A 19,689-nucleotide genomic window follows, 5' to 3' on the forward strand; every position below is an offset into this window, starting at 1 on the left:
GCCCGCGGCCTTCTTGCATTTCATAAATTTGATTTTGTCTTTTATTTCCAGCACACTGATTGGTATGTTCAGAGGATTTTGGAAGTCTTTGATTGTCTCCTCCATGTCCCTGAGTTTAGTGGTTAGGTGCTCCTGTTCTGGGGATAGGTCTTCTGGTATATTCTTGTAGAGGCTGTGCCAAATGTTGCCATTTTGGATGTGGAGGGTGCTATGCTTGGACTTTGTGCCGATATGACTCCAGGTTTTCCAGAAAGAGTTATCCTGGAGGGAGTCCTCAAGCTTCTGTAGTTCTTGGGAGATGTGCCCCCTTTTTTTTTTTTCTCCTTGAGAATGCGCTTGTATTGCCTCTGTAGGGTGTCATGGGCTGCTCTTAGGTCCCTGTTGTTGGGGTCTCTGTGTTTTTGGTTTGAGGCTAACCTTAGGGATTTGCGTAGTGACTTGCATTCTTTGTCGAACCAATTTTGGCCTTGTTTATTTGTAGGTGTCTTGGGGTTGGTCTGTCTGACGCCTGCTAGCTCTGCCATGGTATACAGGATGTTGTTAAAGTCATTCACTGCCCGGTTGACTCCTTGTTGGTTTGATGTGTACCGTCTTGTGTTGATATTTACAAGTAGCTCTTGGATCTCGGTTCTGTTGCTCATGTTGGTGTATTCAGTGGATAACTGTTTAGGCCATTTGTAGGATGGTGGCAGGTTATGGAGACCGGTCAGGTGGGGCTTGTCCATGGATCTCATGTACAGCAGTGTCTGGTTGTGGTCTGACAGGTGAGTTTCGGGGGTGACTATGAAGGCATTTATTTTTGCTGGGTCCATGTCTGTTATTGTATAATCCACCACACTGCTGCCCATGTGGGAGTTTAGTGTAAATTTCCCTAATGAGTCCCCCCTGATGCTCCCATTCACTATATACAACTCCAAGCTCCGGCACAGGTTCAACAGGGTTCTGCCGCTTTTATTCACCACTCTGTCATAACTGTTTCTTGCTGTCTGTACTGAGTTACTGTAGAAGGGCCCCTCTCCCATTACATATGTATTTCCGGCAGGTGACAGGTAGTCCTTCTCTGTACCTGTCTTGGCATTGAGGTCTCCACAGATGACCGTGCCCATGGAGTGGAATTGGCATACCTCCCAACCGTCCCGGATACAGCGGGACTGTACCGGATTTCAGCGGGTGTTCCGGTGTCACGATCATGAGGCTTTTTGTCCCGCCTGTGGCTCCGCCCACCCGCTCTCTCCCCGTCTGACTTTCTCCCCCTCCTAATGCACATGAGCAGAGCAGAGCCGAGTGCTGCTTCACTGCTCTGGCTCTGTGCTGCCGCTGTTATGGGTGGGCGGCAGCAGCACTCTAGCTGCCGGCACTTTAAATCTGCAGCTCAGCGTGCACTCACTACTCACTCCTGGGCTGTTTGTGTACGGAAGTGCATCTGCAACATGCTGAGCTCCACCCACAGATAAAGAGACTGCAGGAAGAGGAGCTGAACACCAAGGAACGCTGTATGTAACCCCCCACCTACCCAAAGCTATATGCCTCCAGTCACCTCCTCACCACATCTGTATGGCCCCCTCACCAAATTTGTATGCCCCCCCACCAGATCTATATGCCCCCTTCCACCAGATATGTATGCCCCAGCAACCCTCTCCTCACCAGAGCTATATGCCTCCAGCCACCCCCCTCACCAGATTTGTATGTCCCCCAGCCCCCACACCAGATTTGTATACCCCCCAGCCACCCCACCAGATCTATATGCCCCCCAGCACCCCCCAGCTCTGTATGCCTCCAGCCCCCTCCCACCAGATATGTATCCCAGCCCCCCCTCACCAGATATGTATGCCGCAGCAGCCCTCTCCTCACCAGAGCTATATGCCTCCAGCTACCCCCCCTCACCAGATTTGTATGTCCCACAGCCCCCACACCAGATTTGTATGCCCCCAGCCCCCCCATCGGAGCTGTAAGTGCCCCCAGAGCTGTATAAGCCCCAACACCAGAGCTATATGCCCCTTAGTAATATCTGTGCTACCAGTTATTTATATGCCCCACAGTAAAGTGTATTTACCCCAGTAATGTGTATACCCCTTAGTAACGTGTATGCCCCTCAGTGAAAAACACAGACGTTCTTCACTGACATGTTAAACACGCATATGTCCCTTCATACTCCGTGATTCACGGCACACGGTGGTTGTCCATGTGCAATCCATGATACGTGATCCATACTCCGTGATTGCACATGGACATATACTCACCTGCCCCCGCTCCTCCTCTCCGTGGTGCTGAAGAGTCCCGCGATTCAGCATCCAGCCACCGCTCTCTCACCTCTGCAGCTGTTTCCGGGTCGGCTCTGGCTGCATAAATGAATATGCATGCCATAATGTGCCGGTCAGGAAGAAGCAGAGAGCAGCTGCTGAATTCAGCATCGCTGGAGAAGGTGAGTTGAAAAAGATTTTTATTTTAAATGTCCGTGTTTTTCTGGTACGTGTTTCACGGATCACACCATAGTGTGGTCTGTGGGACATCAGTGATGCCAGAAAAAAACAGACATATTTCTGTGCGGCAATCACGGATACGCATGTACGCCGCACGGAGACACGGTCAGTGAAAAATCACTGATGTGTGTGCAGACCCATTGATTATAATATGTCTGCATAGGTCCGTGATTCTGGTACGTATAAAAAGTATCACATACATACCAGAATCACTGACATCTGAAACAGGCCTAATATGTATGCCCCTCAAGTACTGTCTATGCCCCAAGACCCTCCTATGCTGAATATACTATAACCCCAGCCCCTCCTGTGCTGTATATACTGTAGCCCCAGCCCCTCCTGTGCTGTATATACTGTAGCCCCCAGCCCCTCCTGTGCTGTATATACTGTAGCCCCCAGCCCCCCCCTGTGATATATATACTGTAGTCCCCAGCATCGCCTGTGATGTATATACTGTAGTCCCCCCTCCACTGTGATGTATATACTGTAGCTCCTAGCCCCTCCTGTGATGCATATACTATAACCTCCAGCCCCCCCTGTGATATATATACTGTAGCCCCCAGCCCCTCCTGTGCTGTATATACTGTAGCCCCCAGCCCCTCCTGTGCTGTATATACTGTAGCCCCCAGCTACCACTCCTGTGCTGTATATACTGCAGCCCCCAGCCCCTCCTGTGCTGTATGTACTGTAGCCCCCAGCCCCTCCTGTGCTGTATATACTGTAGCCCCCAGCCCCTCCTGTGCTGTATATACTGCAGCCCCCAGCCCCTCCTGTGCTGTATATACTGTAGCCCCCAGCCCCTCCTGTGCTGTATATACTGTAGCCCCCAGCCCCTCCTGTGATGTATATACTGTAGCCCCCAGCCCCTCCTGTGATGTATATACTGTAGCCCCCAGCCCCTCCTGTGCTGTATATACTGTAGCCCCCAGCCACCACTCCTGTGCTGTATATACTGCAGCCCCCAGCCCCTCCTGTGTTGTATATACTGTAGCCCCCAGCCCCTCCTGTGCTGTATATACTGTAGCCCCCAGCCCCTCCTGTGCTGTATGTACTGTAGCCCCCAGCCCCTCCTGTGCTGTATGTACTGTAGCCCCTAGCCCCTCCTGTGCTGTATGTACTGTAGCCCCCAGCCCCTCTTGTGCTGTGTATACTGTGTGTGTGTGTGTGTGTGTGTATATATATATATGTGTGTGTGTGTATATATATATATGTGTGTGTATATATATATATATATATATATATATATATATATATATATATATATATATATATAATTATAATCTATATATATATATATAATAATTATAGTATATAAAACCCCCATCCTCCCTTGTGATACATACACAGCGGTGTCAGTGTGCACTGTGCGTGGCTAGGTCTGTTAAAGTGTTGCCAAGTGATCACATGCCGAGGAGGAGCTGGACAGAGACAAGCGGGGTAGGTGAGTGCGGCTGCTGACGGCTTCCCCATATTATTACCTCCAATGTGTGTATATGTATGATGTATATATCTGTGTATGTCAGTGCAGATGACTGTGTATAGATTTGTCTGTTTATATGTATTTTAGGGAATTTGTCTTCAAATATGTACCGTATATGTGCCTGTGCCCACGATCAGGACGCGCTGTGTCCTGGAGGCAGCGCGTCCTGACCTGCGGGGCTGCACGTCTCCTCCGCAGGAGAACGCAGCTGCCTGTGCCCACGATCAGGACTCGCTGTGTCCTGGAGGCAGCGGGTCCTGACCTGCGGGGCTGCACGTCTCCTCTGCAGGAGACCACAGCTGCCTGTGCCCACGATCAGGACTCGCTGTGTCCTGGAGGCAGCGCGTCCTGACCTGTGGGGCTGCACGTCTCCTCCGCAGGAGAATGCAGCTGCCTGTGCCCACGATCAGGACTCGCTGTGTCCTGGAGGCAGCGGGTCCTGACCTGCGGGGCTGCACGTCTCCTCCGCAGGAGAACGCAGCTGCCTGTGCCCACGATCAGGGTTCAGCGCGCTGCAGTCTCCTGCTGTGTTCTCCCTACGGAGGACGCATGCAACTGCAGCAAAGAATTGATATGCTGCAGTCTGGAAAGACGCTCCGCAGGTCAGTGTTTGCTGCAGAAAAAACAAGCACAGTGGGCACGGGGTTTCTAGAAATCCCTCCACTGTGCTTGTACTGTACAATGCGGCGTTTTAGACACAGCAAAAACACGCTACATCCAAAATGCTGCAAATACTGATCGTGGGAACGCAGCCTTAAACAATGTGATCAGCAGTGCTGAAAAGGATTGGATGTGGGCGTGACAGATTGCAAAATGGGTGGGGTTAGGGGGCGTGGCTTAAAATTGCTGCGGCGCACCGCATACTTTGTCCCTCTTTCTCATCTTTAAATGTTGGGAGGTATGGAATTGGGCTACCTCCCTTTGTAGGTCCTCATAGATGTCCGGCTTATAGTATGGGGATTCTGATGGAGGAATGGAGGCTGCGCAGAGGTAGATGTCCTGCTGAGAGGGGAGGATGGAGCTGCCTATCCTCATCCAGATATGGCTTTCTCCTCTTTTTACTGCCTTGATGTAATCTCTGATCTCCTTGTACCATATTAGTATGCCCCCTGAGCAGCGGCCCTGTTTGGTGTTCTTGTTTTTTTGGACGGAGACAGAAAATTCCCTATATCCCATGGGTGCCAGGGAATCCTCCTCTGTCTGTGCCCATGTCTCCAGAAGGATCTGGATGTCAATGTTCTGTAGTCTTTGTTTGAAGTCTGGGTCATTTGCCTTGGACTCAAAAGCTGAGGCATTCAATCCTTGAATGTTCCAGCTGCTGATAACTAAGGATGTCATATTTGGTTGATATACCCTATAATGAAGAAAGATTTTCATAGGACATAACAGATTCTTGTGGTGGAGAGTTTGGGTGGCATGTTTTAAAGGGAACCTGTCATCAGAAATTTAGCTTTCAACCTAAAGGTTTCCCCCTCTGCAGCTCCTGGGCTGCATTCTAGTAAGGTTTCTATACTTTTTGTGCCCCCTTTTAAACCAAAATAAATACTTTTATAAAACTGTACCTTTCGGTTTGAAAATCTTGTAAATCGTCCATGGGGGCAGGCCGTGTGGCGTCCGTTGCTGTATCTTACGCCGTCCCCCATGCTTCAAATCATCCCTCAGGACACCGCCCACTGCGCCCGAGGTCCCGTGCACGCCAGGACACCTGGTGACGTTGTCGCAGGCACGAGGTTATGGCGCGGCACTGTGATTGCATCACAGGTGCCCGCCCATACTCTCGTGTTCGCCCTTTCCCCCACTGCCTCCAGCGTTCTGCGCCGGCCCGACGTCACCTCCTTCCCATCGTACCCTGCAGCAGGAAATAGATGGGAGGAGCGGAGCAGGCCACTACAGGAGAATCGGAGGATCTGAGCGACGTACAGAGGTGAGAGCGCGCCCACGAGAGTATGGGCGCGCACTTGCGATGCAATCACAGCGCCGCCCATACTCTCGTGCCTGCGACCACGTCACCAGGTGTCCCGGCGTGCACGGGACCTCGGGCGCAGTTGGCGGCGTCCTGAGGGATGATTTGCAGCATGGGGGACGGCGTAAGATACAGCAACGGACGCCACACGGCCTGCCCCCATGGACGATTTACAAGATTTTCAAACCGAAAGGTACAGTTTTATAAAAGTATTTATTTTGGTTTAAAAGGGGACACAAAAAGTATAGAAACCTTACTAGAATGCAGCGCAGGAGCTGCAGAGGGGGAAACATTTAGCTTGAAAGCCAAATTTCTGATGACAGGTTCCCTTTAAGAATTGTGGATTGCCGTGTGTTGCCATTGTGTGGCATGTGGTCTTCTGTGCTCTTTCTGTGGACTCTCTCTGGAGATTGCTGTGTGTTCCATTGTGGGGCATGTGGTCTTCTGTGCCCTCTCTGTGGACTCTCACTATGGATTACTGTGTGTTGCCATTGTGGGGCATGTGGTCTTCTGTGCCCTCTCTGTGGACTCTCAGTATGGATTGCCGTGTGTTGCCATTGTGTGGCATGTGGTCTTCTGTGCTCTTTCTGCGGACTCTCTCTGGAGATTGCTGTGTGTTCCATTGTGGGGCATGTGGTCTTCTGTGCCCTCTCTGTGGACTCTCACTGTGGATTTCTGTGTGTTGCCATTGTGGGGCATGTGGTCTCCTGTGCCCTCTCTGTGGACTCTCTCTCTCTTTCTCTCTTTCTCTCTTTCTCTCTCTCTCTCTTTCTCACTCTCTCTCCTTTTCTCTCTCTCAAATCAAATCATATAGGCTTTATTGGCAGGACCAAAATACAATCGGTATTGCCAAAGCAAGTAAAGAAATCTGACGGGAGTGAGTTAGGGTTGTGGGGAAGATGTGTTGGGGCCACAATTTGGGGAATTATTGTCCATTTGGAGGTCTCTAGTACCCCTCAGCTTATGACAAGTGGTGACATATTGGGCGGCGATCTCCACCATTGATTCCTCTTCCCCCAAGAGGATGTAGAGTTTCCTCTCCTTGTTCATTGATGGAAATTCCGGGGTATGAGTGGTAAATTTCTGGAAGTGGGAGGCCCTCACTGCTGAGTATTTGTTACAGTGCAGCAGGAAATGTGCCTCGTCCTCCAGAGCCCCCTGCTGGCAGTGCTGGCACAGTCTGTTCTCCCGCGGTTTGTATGTCTGTCGGTGCCACCCTGTTTCCACCTCTAGGCTGTGGGAACTCAGTCTGTACAGGCTCAGGGTCTGCCTGTCTTTGGGGTGGCGTAACCTTTCCAGATATGGAGCCAGAGTGTAGGCCCTCCGCAGTGACCGGTAGATTTTGAGTTTCTGGGACTTCTCCAATTCATTCTTCCAATCCTCTATGTATTGCATCTTGCAGCTCTCTGAGATCTCTCACTCTCACTCACTCCCACTCCACAGCACTTTACAGGTTAGATCATCACTGACCCATTGGAGCTCGCAATCTATATTACTTGTGAGTATGTCTTTGGAGTTTGGGAGGAAACCAGAGAACCCGGATGAAAGCCATACAAATACGGGGAGAACATACAAACTTCTTGCAAATGGTCCCTTTAGTGGGATCTGAATCCCGCACTGCAAGACTGCATCTCTCTCTATTTTTCTTTTCATCCATTGGGGCGTTAAATGCTTTCAATTTGAAAATATCTGATAGCGTATCAGTTTGTATTTTGTTAATTTGTAGCACATTGGATTAAATCTGTATCACAATGTTTGTTTGTTTTTTTTCTCAACAGATAAAAGGGTTGAAAAATGGCCTCTGATGCAATCCCCATTACCGACATTGGCCATCAGCACACTTTACCTCCTTAGCGTGTGGCTAGGTCCCAAGTTCATGAAGAATCGAGAACCTTACCAGTTGCGTTATCCACTGATTGGCTACAATTTTGGGATGGTTATTTTGAACTTTTTTATATTTAAGGAGGTTGGTATTTGTCATACATGTTCATGTGTCACGTTTAAAGAATATTAAAGGGAACCTGTCATCAGAAATTGAGCTTTAAATCTAAAAGATTACCCCTCTGCAGCTCCTGGGCTGCATTCTAGCAATTCTTCCTGTACTTTTTGTGCCCCCTTTTAAACCAAATAAAACACTTTATAAAGTTGTACCTTTTTGTCTGCAATTCTTGTAAATTTTCCATGTGGGCGGGCCGTGTGGTGTCGGTTACTGTCCCTCCTTCTGGTTTACGCCGTCCCCCATTGCTTCATTTCATAGATCAGGACGCCGCCCACAGCGCCCGAGGTCCCGTGCACGCGAGGACTGCTGGTGACATGGTCGCAGGCACGATAGTATGGGCGGCGCTGTGATTGCATTGCAAGTGCCCGCCCATAATACCGTGGCCGCGCTCTCCCCTTTGCCTCCTGCGTTCTGCGCAAGCGCTGGCCAAATGATCCGACGTCACCTTTCCCATCTTGCCCTGCAGCAGGAAATAGATGGGCGGAGCGGATCAGGCCACCACAGGTTACGAGGAGACGCTTGCGCAGAACGCAGGAGGCAAAGGGGAAAGTGCGGTCACGAGGTTATGGGCGGCACTTGCTGATGACACTCACAGCGCCGCCCATAACCTCTTGTCCGCGCAAAGAGTCACCAGCGGTCACACGTGCACACAGTGCTCGGCACCGCTACAGTCGCACAGCGCATGCGCGGGACCAGGGGCGGCATCCTGAGGTTTGAAATTTAGCGTTCGGGGGCGGCGTAAATCTGCTGGAGGAACAGCAACGGATCCCAGAGAGCCCGCCCCCATGGACGATTTACAAAATTTGCATACGAAAAGGTACAAGTTTATAAAGTATTTATTTTGGTATAAAAGGGGCCACAAAACCTATATGATGCTTGCTAGAATGCAGCCCACGAGCTGCAGAGGGGGAAACTTTTAGGTTTACAGGTAAATTTCTGATGACAGGTTCCCTTTAAGGATTGTGTTCTATTTGCAGACTTCTAACTTTTCTATACTAATTGGATCTTGAAGTGGATCTGTCAACAGTATTTCTTTTTTTTGTTTTGTTTCTAGCTCTTTTTCGCTCTTTCCCCTCACCTGCTCATGCTCTCTCTCCCACACCTGCTGTCTCTTTCTCCCTTGCTCCCACTTGCTCTTTCGCCCCCTCGCCCTTTCACCCTCTGTCGCCATCATGTAACCATCTCTTTGACTGTGACTGTCAGCATGGTGTTGTGTAGTTCCACATTTCCGATTTTTCATGTTTGTCTTTTCAGTTATTCTTAGGAGCGAAAGCTGCAGGATACAGTTACATTTGTCAGACCGTAGATTATTCAGATGATGAAAATGAAGTCAGAGTAAGTAATTTATCTCCATGTAAGTGTTCTAAGTGATACTTAAAACAACATGTAAGTGGTGGTGGAAACTGATGTACATTTATTAAAGTTGTATTTCAGGGAAGTGCTTGTAAGTCAATTTGCTAATCTAATCTGTAACAAAACCTCTAACTTCATGAACTTTCTGATACTAGAGCTGGATTGCTGCATGTCTTATGACAAAATGAGACTACTACACTAGAGGTATAACACAGGCTACTGTGAATGATAAGCTGTAGCTTTCCTAAACAGTCATAATGGAAAGAAATGATACAGTATATTGCAAAAATTAAAATATACACAAAGAAGACATAACATTTTTCTTGTTGAACTGAACACATGATGTAATAGTGGCTGCAGAGTGAATAAAACTTTTTTTTTTTTTAATCCATCCTCTTTGTTGGTAATTAATAACTAATGAGTTAATTTTAGCTTTCGTCCCTCTGTCCTTCAAAAAAAAAATAAAAAAATATATATATATATATATATATATATATATATATATTAGATAGTATTATGGCTAGAATACAGTTGCCCACAACCCACGTCAAGGGTCCTCATGCTTGTGGGTCCCTACACTGATATATAAATATAAAAAAGCAACAAAAAGAGGGATAAAAATCTCCTCCAAAAATTCAGCAATTACTTACAGCAAATAGAGGGCAGCAGTAATAACCTGCCCAAGACAAGGAACTAATGCACTACCAGGATGCAGCAAGACCCCCAATAAGGTGGAGGCATCACAGGTGCAAAAGAAGCAAGTCACTCACACACTTCCAATCGATGGAGGGGCGATTGCTGGATGATAAAATTGCACACAAGTGGCTTGCATATGGCACTGTTCACACATGTAGGTGCACAGTATCTAGCTAGCAGCCTGTTAGTTATGCCCATACTATTCGACTAGGCAAGCTGCCCAGTCCTATGTAAGTGCACCATACAGGGACGGGGACTCCAATATACAAGGCCTACATTAAGGGGCCTGGCTGCATCCTATATAAAATGTTATATACAAAAAATTCCTTGGCCTGGGCAGGTTATATCTGGTGCCCTCTATATGCTGTAAGTAATTTCCCTCTGTCCTCCTCGCTCGCCCTCTCGTTAAGTGCCAGGAGGCATCATTGGATAGTTTTCACTAAGCACATGTACTTCTTCCTTCTTGTATGATGTTGACAAATCAGCAGGCGGTAAGGCCGGGTTCTCACTATAAGAAATAGCAGCGTTTTAGGCGCAACATATTTCTGCTGCTTCCAAAACTCTGCATTGTACAGTATAAGCACAGTGGATGGGATTTATAGAAATGCTCCTGTGTGAGGAAGTGTAACCACAGCCTGTATTCTCACTGTAGAGGGATAAGTGTGATTACGGACAGTGTTGAGCTTTCATCTCTTGTCATGTCCATGTGCCTGTTTAGTAAATGGTTTAATTCATAATTCACAAATATTCTAATTATTATGTATTCAATGTGCATTTCATGACGTTCTACAATTGTCTGAAAGTTATGGCAGATTGCAGGTCAGACTACATTTGATCAGGATACTCTAGTATAGCAAAGAAAAAAAAAATAAAAATATATATATATATTTATATATTATATATAATATATATATATATATATATATATATATATAATATTTTTTATACCAATGTATCTTGTGACCTACTTACAGGTCACTGTTGGGCAGATACCTGATAGAGGAGAGACTAAATGTATTTCGTTTGTGCCCACAAGTTGGATCACATGCCGATTTTTGGCACTGATTCTGAACCTTAGGCTCACTCACATGAGCGTATAACATGGCTTTGTACTGTCTGATGTTTTGCCGGATAGCACTCGGCCCAATGTTATACTTTGAAATCGTGCCGACTTGTGCTTTTCTTTAAAAAAACAAAACAAAACATCAAACAATTGTAGCATGCCTCAAGTGCATGCGATAATCGGATGACACACACCCATACAAGTTTATGAGTGCGTGGAAATCATCGGACTGCACTCTGATGACATAATAGTGCAGTCCAATTTATGTTGACCAAGACAATGGAGAAATTAAGCACTCCATCTTATCCTCATTTGTGCTCCGATTTTCACAATGTTAGAGACTCTGACGACTCCGCTCTCTGTCTATGCCGAGTGTCATTATCCTAGTCAGGCCGACAGAATATATGCCCCTGTGAGCGAGCCCTTACTATGAAATCTACATCCTATGCAATCTCTTTACCAAACGCCAGGAATTTTCAGCTTGGATTATTTATGCCTCTGTAGGGAAAAATTTCCATGGAAACAAGCAAAGGGCTATTTGTTTCCTGCATCTTCTGCATCAGAAGCCCTTGCGTGACAATAAGGCTAATCCTCATGTTTATCCACGTGGATCGATTTTCAGGTCTGCAGCAGACCCTGAAAGGTCGCCCCCGGACTCCTGCCAATGTGTTTTCTAATTCTAAGACTAATGTAGACCGTTATGCTATTCAATACTGCAAAGTAAAACCAAGTTAGTACAATTAAAGAGGACCTTTCACCAATTTTTCTCTTATAAACTGGACATTCTTGCACATGGTAGAAGGACTAGACAAAATGTTAATTTTTCTTCTCCACTCCATTGCGGAGATATAGGGCTTTGAAATTATTGGCGCCTAATGTGTTTTCTTATCACTGAATTGGGTGTTTCCTACAGCGCTGTGGGTGCTATCATCTCGCTATGATTCTGTCCAATCAGAAAAAGGCAGCATCTATAAGTAGGAAAAGCGCACTGACAACGCCTTCCTCTGGAACACTAATACCCTCAGTCCTCAACTGCTCCCACGGAGAGTGTCGGGACGGAGACAATGTCACATGAGAGTCTCATGCAAGCAGGATTGGGCCAAGGTCTCGCATGGCCATAACGACACAGTTGTAGAGGGCATTTCGGTCAGGATTGTGGGTGCCTATCTGTGGACACTGCGTTTGTATGATTGGACAGTGTCATGGTGGGATGAAAGTACATGCCCAGATGAACAATAAGAAAATGAACACATTAGGCACCAGTAATTTCGTTGCCCGGTGTCTCCACAACAAAGTGCAAAAAGATAACTTTTATGTACATTCTTGCTACTGAATGTATGGTTTGTAAGCCAAAATTTGGTGAAAGGTTCTCTTTTTAAGGAGAAATTACTTGGAAAAGGAAAATTTGTCTCTAATATTGTCTAAGGGCATTCCTAAATGGTCAGTCAATAAAAAATAAAATGTATTGCTAGATGACATCATATAATGAATAGAATACAATAGCATCATTCAGAAAAATGCGGCTGCCGACCTATTCACTGCGATCCCCAGAAATCTTCCCGGGGGCCACAGAAAAGATTGCCTCCCCTGTCAACGGCAAGTGGGCCCCCAAAAGCCCCCTGTTTATCCAGACACGTGCCCGGTGCACTGGGTGGTGATGCTCACCCTATTTGGCTGAAATACATTGCCGGTACCATGTCATATTTGCAGTGCCCCTAAGCTACCTAAACAGCAGAAACCCCTCACAGGTGACCCCATTTAGGAAGCTACACATCTCAGGAATTGTATTCAGGTGTATAGTGAGTATTTTGAACCCATACAATTTGATAACATTAAGTGGTCATATTGAAAATTTTAATTTTTTTTTCTCATAAAAATTTTGCTATAACTCCAAATGTTTCACTGTTGCAAGAGGTCACAAGAAGAGATTGTATCTAAAATGTTATCAGGGGTGTGAAATGTGTATCTAGGAGGGAAATGAATTTGGGCAATCCTATTTCTCCTAGCTTTTAGGGTATGTGCTGACAATCCGCACACGCTTTGTGCTGGACACAGCATGTCCTCTCCTGCGGGGTCGAGAGTGCTTTGAGCAGCTGATTGCAGTTGCCCATGCCCATGATCCGGGTTCAGGCCGCTGCGCACTTCCTCTTTGTTCTCCCAGAGGAGAACACACTCATCTCCGCAGCAAAAAATGTAAATGCTGCGGCTTGGGAAGCCACACCTCAGGTCTGTTTACGCAGCGGGAAAAACTAGCACAGTGGGCGTGGAATTTCTATAAATCTCATCCACTGTGCTTGTACTGTACAACGCAGCGTTTTGGACACAGCAAAATCACGCTGTGAAGCCTTTGGGATATTGCAGCTGCATGCTCACTTCACCATTTGACTAAATTACCTTAAAGGTCTAATATATTTTTTCTAGTTAGGTGTTTTGACTTACGATTAATACTGAAACATTTTCTTTAAATGGCTTTTCTGAGAATTTCATTTGAATCGTATGTTCTATCTTCATTATTTTTTTTTTTTTTGTTTCTACTGGCAAAATAATACAGCCTTTCTCCTCCATCAGGGAACAAAAGTAAACAGTCTACTCACTGGCATATGTAGACTCACCCGTAGTTTCTCTCAGCTATAGTTCAGGCTCTACATCATGTCCAGTATTCTTCACATTCGCTGGTTTCCTTCTAGCTCTAAGACAGCTGAGACAAACGACTGTCCATCATTAGGCCTCTTTCACATGTCTGTGCAAAACACACGTTTTGCACGGTCCATGGTTTAGGTGCGTATGTGTGTCCGTGTGTGTTCAGCGTGTGCTGTCAGTGTGCTATCCATCTGACATCCGCATAGCACACTGATAGCGTAAATTTCTATACTCACCTGTCCATGGTGTTGCTTTGTCTGGTGTTGCTGCTGCTGCTTCCGGTCCTCGGTGCTGTGCATATGCAATGAGCTTACTAAGCGGGGGTCGGAAGCAAGTTACAGCAGCGCTGGAGACATCAGCAGTGGACAGGTGCATATAGAAAAGCATTTTTTTCCACAGAAATGTGGTTTTCTCCGGTACGTGTCACACAGATAACATCAGTGTGTGGTCCGCGTGACACCCGTGCTGCTGGAGAAAAATGGAACATGTCTAGGTGTGGTGCACACAGACAATACTGTCCATGTGAAAACACGCACGGGTGTGTAGACCCATTGATTATAATGGGTCTACGTGTGTCCGTGTCTCCAATACGTTTGGAAACTGACCTCACACGTACCAGACACATGAACATGTGAAGGAGGCCTAAAACACACCTTTTTTTCCTTTGGTCAGGAGCATACTGCTCCACCTCCCACCTGACTCTCGCAGTCTGCAATCAAACAGATTCTCCGTCTGTTGCCACAGGCAACTCCCTCAGAGACACTCTCCCTGAGGCTTTATTTGGACACTCATTGTCCACAGCTGCAGAGACTCATTCCCAGAGACTTCATTCAGGCACTCTGTCCCCAGCTGCTGCCTCTAGCTCCCTCAGAGACTCACTCCCTGAGGCTTCATTTGGAGGTCCCCAGCTTCTACCTATAGCTCCCTCAGAGACAAATTCTCTGAACCTTCATTAGGACTCGCTGTCCCCAGCTGCTACCTTTTAGCTCCCTCAGTGATTCAGTCACTGAGACTTCATTAGGACTCTTTGTCCCCAGCTACCGCCTATTGCTTCCTCAGGGGTCCCCTTCATTTAGACACTCACTGTCCCCAGCTTCCGCCTATAGCTTCCTCAGAGACAAATTCCCTGAACCTTAATTAGGACTCGCTGTCCCCAAGTGCTACCTATAGCTCCCTCACAGATTCAATCCCTGAGACTTCATTAGGACACTCACTGTCCCCAGCCGCCACCTGCAGCTCCCTCAGTAATTCAGTCCCTTAGGCTTCATTTGCACACTCATTATCCTTGTCCTAGGGCTTCATTCAGACACTGATTCTGTCCTGGGGCTGCAGCCTGCAACCACCTCTCCTCAGACAGCGCTCTCCCTGAGCACCAACCCCCAGAATGAACACGTCTGCTTGTATACAAAACATTTCATGGGCATTTGCAATCAACACATGCAGGACAAGCACTTCCCTTCTATGCTACATAACAGCAGAAATCTGTTTTTTAACCCTTACCACACTGCCTCTCTAAAATACGGTCATTAAGAGGTTAACCATGTGTCAGGTGCAACTGGCCTGACTGGCACAGCTCACATGTTTTGTTTCCCCCATCCTCTCCAAGGCGGCAGAGGATCCACCTACTCAAGGAACCCTCCTATCTTTAGGTGGTGCTTGAAACCCCCCCCCACTCAGTTTTACCGCCGTCATTGTGGAGAGAAGGTGTGACCTCTGTGTCCTCTCAGGCTTGTAATTTCGGGGGGGGGGGGGGGTTCATCACAGTTGTTTTATTTTGCTCGTTTTATGAATGAATAATGCAAAGTTTGTGGATATTTCCTAGAAATAAGTAGGGTTTTCAAATTGTGTAAAATTATGAATACCAAAAATGTCCCATGCAAATATGATCACTAGGCCTTGCTTTTCTCTCTGCCAATCTTTCTTCTGAGCTTTTAACGTCTGAATCTGAGTGAACTTGACTCCCGTAGCATCGAAGTACTTTACAATTGAGTTTTTTTTATCTAATTGTGATGTTTAGTAATAGTTATGGCCTGACAACTGGAGGTTATTTGGCAGAAGAGGTGAAATTTGGGTATTTTTGTTTCATTACTTTTATGGTTATTAAATGAGGGGTTTTTTTGCATATGATTTCATATAATATCTTAATACATCCCTAGGAAGGTCACTAACTACTTTTAGAGCCCTGAAATTGAGAAAACTAAACATTCTAGGCGACTTTCTCTGGAGCGTCTGTGATGCGCCCCACGCAAGGTTAATGGGTTGTCTATGACCTGGACCACCTTTTATTACATGAGATAGGCCCCTTGAAAATCAAACCATTTATACTCGCCGTTCCACTAGCATGACAGTTAGGCAGTCAGCAGCTGCCGATGGGCTGCAGCGCTCACCCTACCTTTGAACAAAACTCAGATGTCCATGAGAAGTGTGAGGGCTGCAGCCTGTTAGCGGAAACTTATTGGCTGTAATGATTACTTGACATAACTGTGTCTAAGTATTTCCATAAATGTCAGGAAAGAGGGTAGGGAACTTGCAAAATTTGTTGCAATTTCCACAATACTAGAGGCAAGCCATGAGAACAGATTAGATTAGTTGCTTTATGCTAAACTTGTGTATGGGGCTTCCACATCCGTGCCTGTGGTTATATCCAGAGAGTCCACTCTATACATATCCACACGTACCAGAAAGAAGACGCTATGTACATCCCTTATCTGCTTTTGGACAGCAGGAAAACCTTCAACCTAGATTATAAATTTATACTTTCTACAAGAGGAACATTTGTCTGTCCTGGAGTGTTATTTCTGGAAACATGTATTAGTAAGTAGTGCGTATCTGTAGCGTTCACATCTGTTTTCTTGCTCTTTTTTTCTCCTTCTTCCATTTACCTTCGGCCTCCTTGCCTTTCTTTCAGGTTGCGTCTGCCCTTTGGTGGTATTATGTCTCCAAGGGAGTTGAATACTTTGATACAGTGTTTTTCATACTGAGAAAAAAGTTTAATCAAATCAGCTTTCTCCATGTATATCATCACTGCACAATGTTTACCTTATGGTGGATTGGAATCAAATGGGTCGCTGGAGGGCAATGTAAGTATCATTTTATTCTCTTTAAAGAGAACCTGTCATCAGGATTTTGTAATGTAAAGACGTGGCTGTAATGGCGGTCATACTGATTACATTGAGTTCTTTGGTGAAGGAATCCACTTTGTTGTTTTTCTTTAATCAGCATTTGGAGTTTTCTGCGAATTAGATTTCAGAGCATAAGGTACACTGGGACTTCTTTTGCTCCGCTTTCCACGCTTGCCTCCGGTGTTTTAGTCAGTGCCGTGGAGTTGTAATCGCGGAGTCAGTCGTTGTCCATTTTGGTGGAATCAATATAAAATGGACCCTCTCCATCTCCTAAAATATATAATAAATTGGGTTCAATGCCTTGTGTGCTATTATTTTTTTTTTACAAGAGTTTGGGAATGTTATGAAATGTCCTATAAATGTCTGTTGTACTCCTCATCTAAGGATCCAGGCTTTTAGTTGAGATGAATCTGTGCTGCGCTTTATGTACATGCTCAGTAGTGAAGCTCCCCCTCTACAGATTAGAGTCAGGGAAGTTGAGGAGTCGGAGATTTAGCTTACCGAATTCACAGCCCTGATTTTAATGACAGCTCACCGATTTTTAAGTGACCGTCCTGTTTAAAACGTTGTGCCAGCGCTTGAGCGGCGCATGCGCAGTTTGATTTCACTGCTGGTCTTCAATAAAATGGCACTACAGGCAGCACATGCACAAATTGAATTTTATGAAGATTTCATTGAGCAGAGATCTCAAACGGGAAGCAGCTCGGTAAAAAAATCAATGACCTGTCATTCAAACACAGGAGACAGGCAGAGAGCAGGAGAAAACCCTATGCACAGTCCCACTGAAAACTTCAAAGTGGATTTCTTCACCAAAGGTATCAATTTAATTAGTATAATAGTTCCATTATGACCATGTCTTTGCTTGACATTGCTATATTGTGCTGACAGGTATTCTTTACTTTTCTCTTGTTTTACTTGGCATGTTTAATTTTTCAAGACAGAGCAAATTTAATTGCAGCACCAGTCCTCTGGCCTGGTCAGTAAACCACTGAATGGGAGTCCAAGAGAACCACCTCATGATATCTGTGGCTTTTCTTTTGATTAGCCAGCCTGCCCCAATGTTATTGTTGCGGCTTGACACACAAGGTCAGATAATAAAAAAGAGCCGCAGATCCTGTAAGGAAGGTGGCGGTTCTCAGGGCTAACGTACAAAAATGACTGACCTGGCTGCTATACTGGGTTGCGGCAATTTACTTGCATTTTCTTCTATTATGTTTGATTATGTATTTTACGTGTTTTTTATTTGCAATGTTTATTCTAAATATTATACAATATTATGGGAAATTGAGGTTTCTCTTATGTGAGGGACAGTATAAATAAAGCATCCATAAGCTTTTTCTATGCCAGAACATCTCAAAATGTTTGTGTTCGTGTCATATCCCCACCATTTTGAATCTTTTCTTTGTCTGCTGATCCCAGGCAAACATCAATGTAAGCATTAGTGATGGGCAGATTTACAGATACCCGGGATCGGTGGGTCCAACTGGGTTTTTAAAAAAACAACCCGGTTCGGGCCTGGAATTGATCCTGGATATCTGGCTGGATGACAGTCCCCAAAATGAGTCTATGGGGACCTGAATAAGGCTCTTGAAATTGGTGGTAGACGGGGCAGGGAGATTGGATCGAGCGCTTTATCCTTAGATAAAGATCCTTTATCTCTGCGCTGCTGTAACGCTACTTCTGGGACTGCTCATTATCCGTCCTACATATGCAATGCTTCCCCCGCACATCGGCAGTCCCCATGTCTCTGGTTGCAGTCATACAGCCCCCCCCACCCTGTATGACAGCATGTCTGACTGCAACCAATCAGTGACGCTGTATGTGTGTCTATATTGGTGTAAAAATAAATAAATTAAAAAATTGGTGTAGAGTCCCCCCCATATGATACCAGCATAGATAAAGCTTATGGCTATAGGCTGCAGCCCCCAGCCATGCGTTTATCTTGGCTGTGTATCAAAATAAGATGGACTGCATGCGTTGTTTTTTTTTAATTAAATAATTTATAAAAAAAAACAGTGTGCGGTTCCCCTCCCCCATCATTTTGATACCCAGCCATCGTAATGCAGGCAACTGGTACAAGAAGAGATGAGTGGACCCCGTGGAAGTTCAGTTCGGTGTGTTCAGCCGGATTTTAGATAAAGTTCAGTTTGGGACCGCACTTGATCTGAACCCCAATGGAAATCACTAATTGGGCAGCTCTAGTCACCACCCACATGCAGCCAGCCATAAACAGAACACTCCTAGGGTAGGTGGGCAGGGGATTTTCATTTATTTTATTTTTTATGTTATTTTATTTTATTTTTGTTTGGTGCACACTACATCCGATCACGCTGTTGTTGCCCCCAGTGTGAGACAATCAAACACTGCTAGCGTTTCTCACGAGGCTGAGCACAAGCGTACCCGAGCACAGCGAGGCTCGCACGAGTGGTTTGAATACTTAAAGCACCCAACCTTCGAACCTGAACTTGTTTTTTTGTCAGGTTTGTTTTTGGTATGAACACCAAATTTAGGGTTCACTCCTCTCTACTACTATGTAGGGAAGAGCGGACCCACGGAAGTTCAGTTTAGCTGGATCAGCCGGACTTTAGATAAAGTTCGATTTGGGACCCAGATTTGACCTAAACCCCAATGGAAGTCACTAATTGGGCAGTTTGGATCTCTGCCCACATGCAGCCAGCCATAAACAGATCACTTCTGGGGGAAAGTGGGACGGATTTTTCCATTTTTTTTTTTTTTGGTACACACTACATCTGATCCCGCTGTTGTTACCCCCATTGAGAGCCATTCAAACACTGCTTGTGGATCGCACTGGGCCAAGCACCGAGCGTACACGAGCACAGTGATGTTTACGTGAGTGGTTTGCATACGGAAAGCTACCGAACTCTATTTTTTT

At 45.9% G+C, this 19,689-nt stretch overlaps 1 protein-coding gene across 1 annotated transcript in view; it reads left to right on the forward strand.

Moving 5' to 3' along the window:
• The window catches only part of ELOVL4 (ELOVL fatty acid elongase 4), a 61,393-nt gene that overhangs the window by 27,620 nt on the left and 14,084 nt on the right, over positions 1–19,689 (forward strand). Inside the window, exons 2-4 of the mRNA XM_075340173.1 lie at positions 7,702–7,889; positions 9,177–9,257; positions 16,583–16,754. Of these exons, the coding sequence (XP_075196288.1) occupies positions 7,702–7,889; positions 9,177–9,257; positions 16,583–16,754 (441 nt within the window). The remainder of the gene's footprint in view (positions 1–7,701; positions 7,890–9,176; positions 9,258–16,582; positions 16,755–19,689) is intronic.

The sequence above is a fragment of the Anomaloglossus baeobatrachus genome, chromosome 3 (genome assembly GCF_048569485.1).
Source record: "Anomaloglossus baeobatrachus isolate aAnoBae1 chromosome 3, aAnoBae1.hap1, whole genome shotgun sequence".
Lineage (NCBI taxonomy): Eukaryota > Metazoa > Chordata > Amphibia > Anura > Aromobatidae > Anomaloglossus > Anomaloglossus baeobatrachus.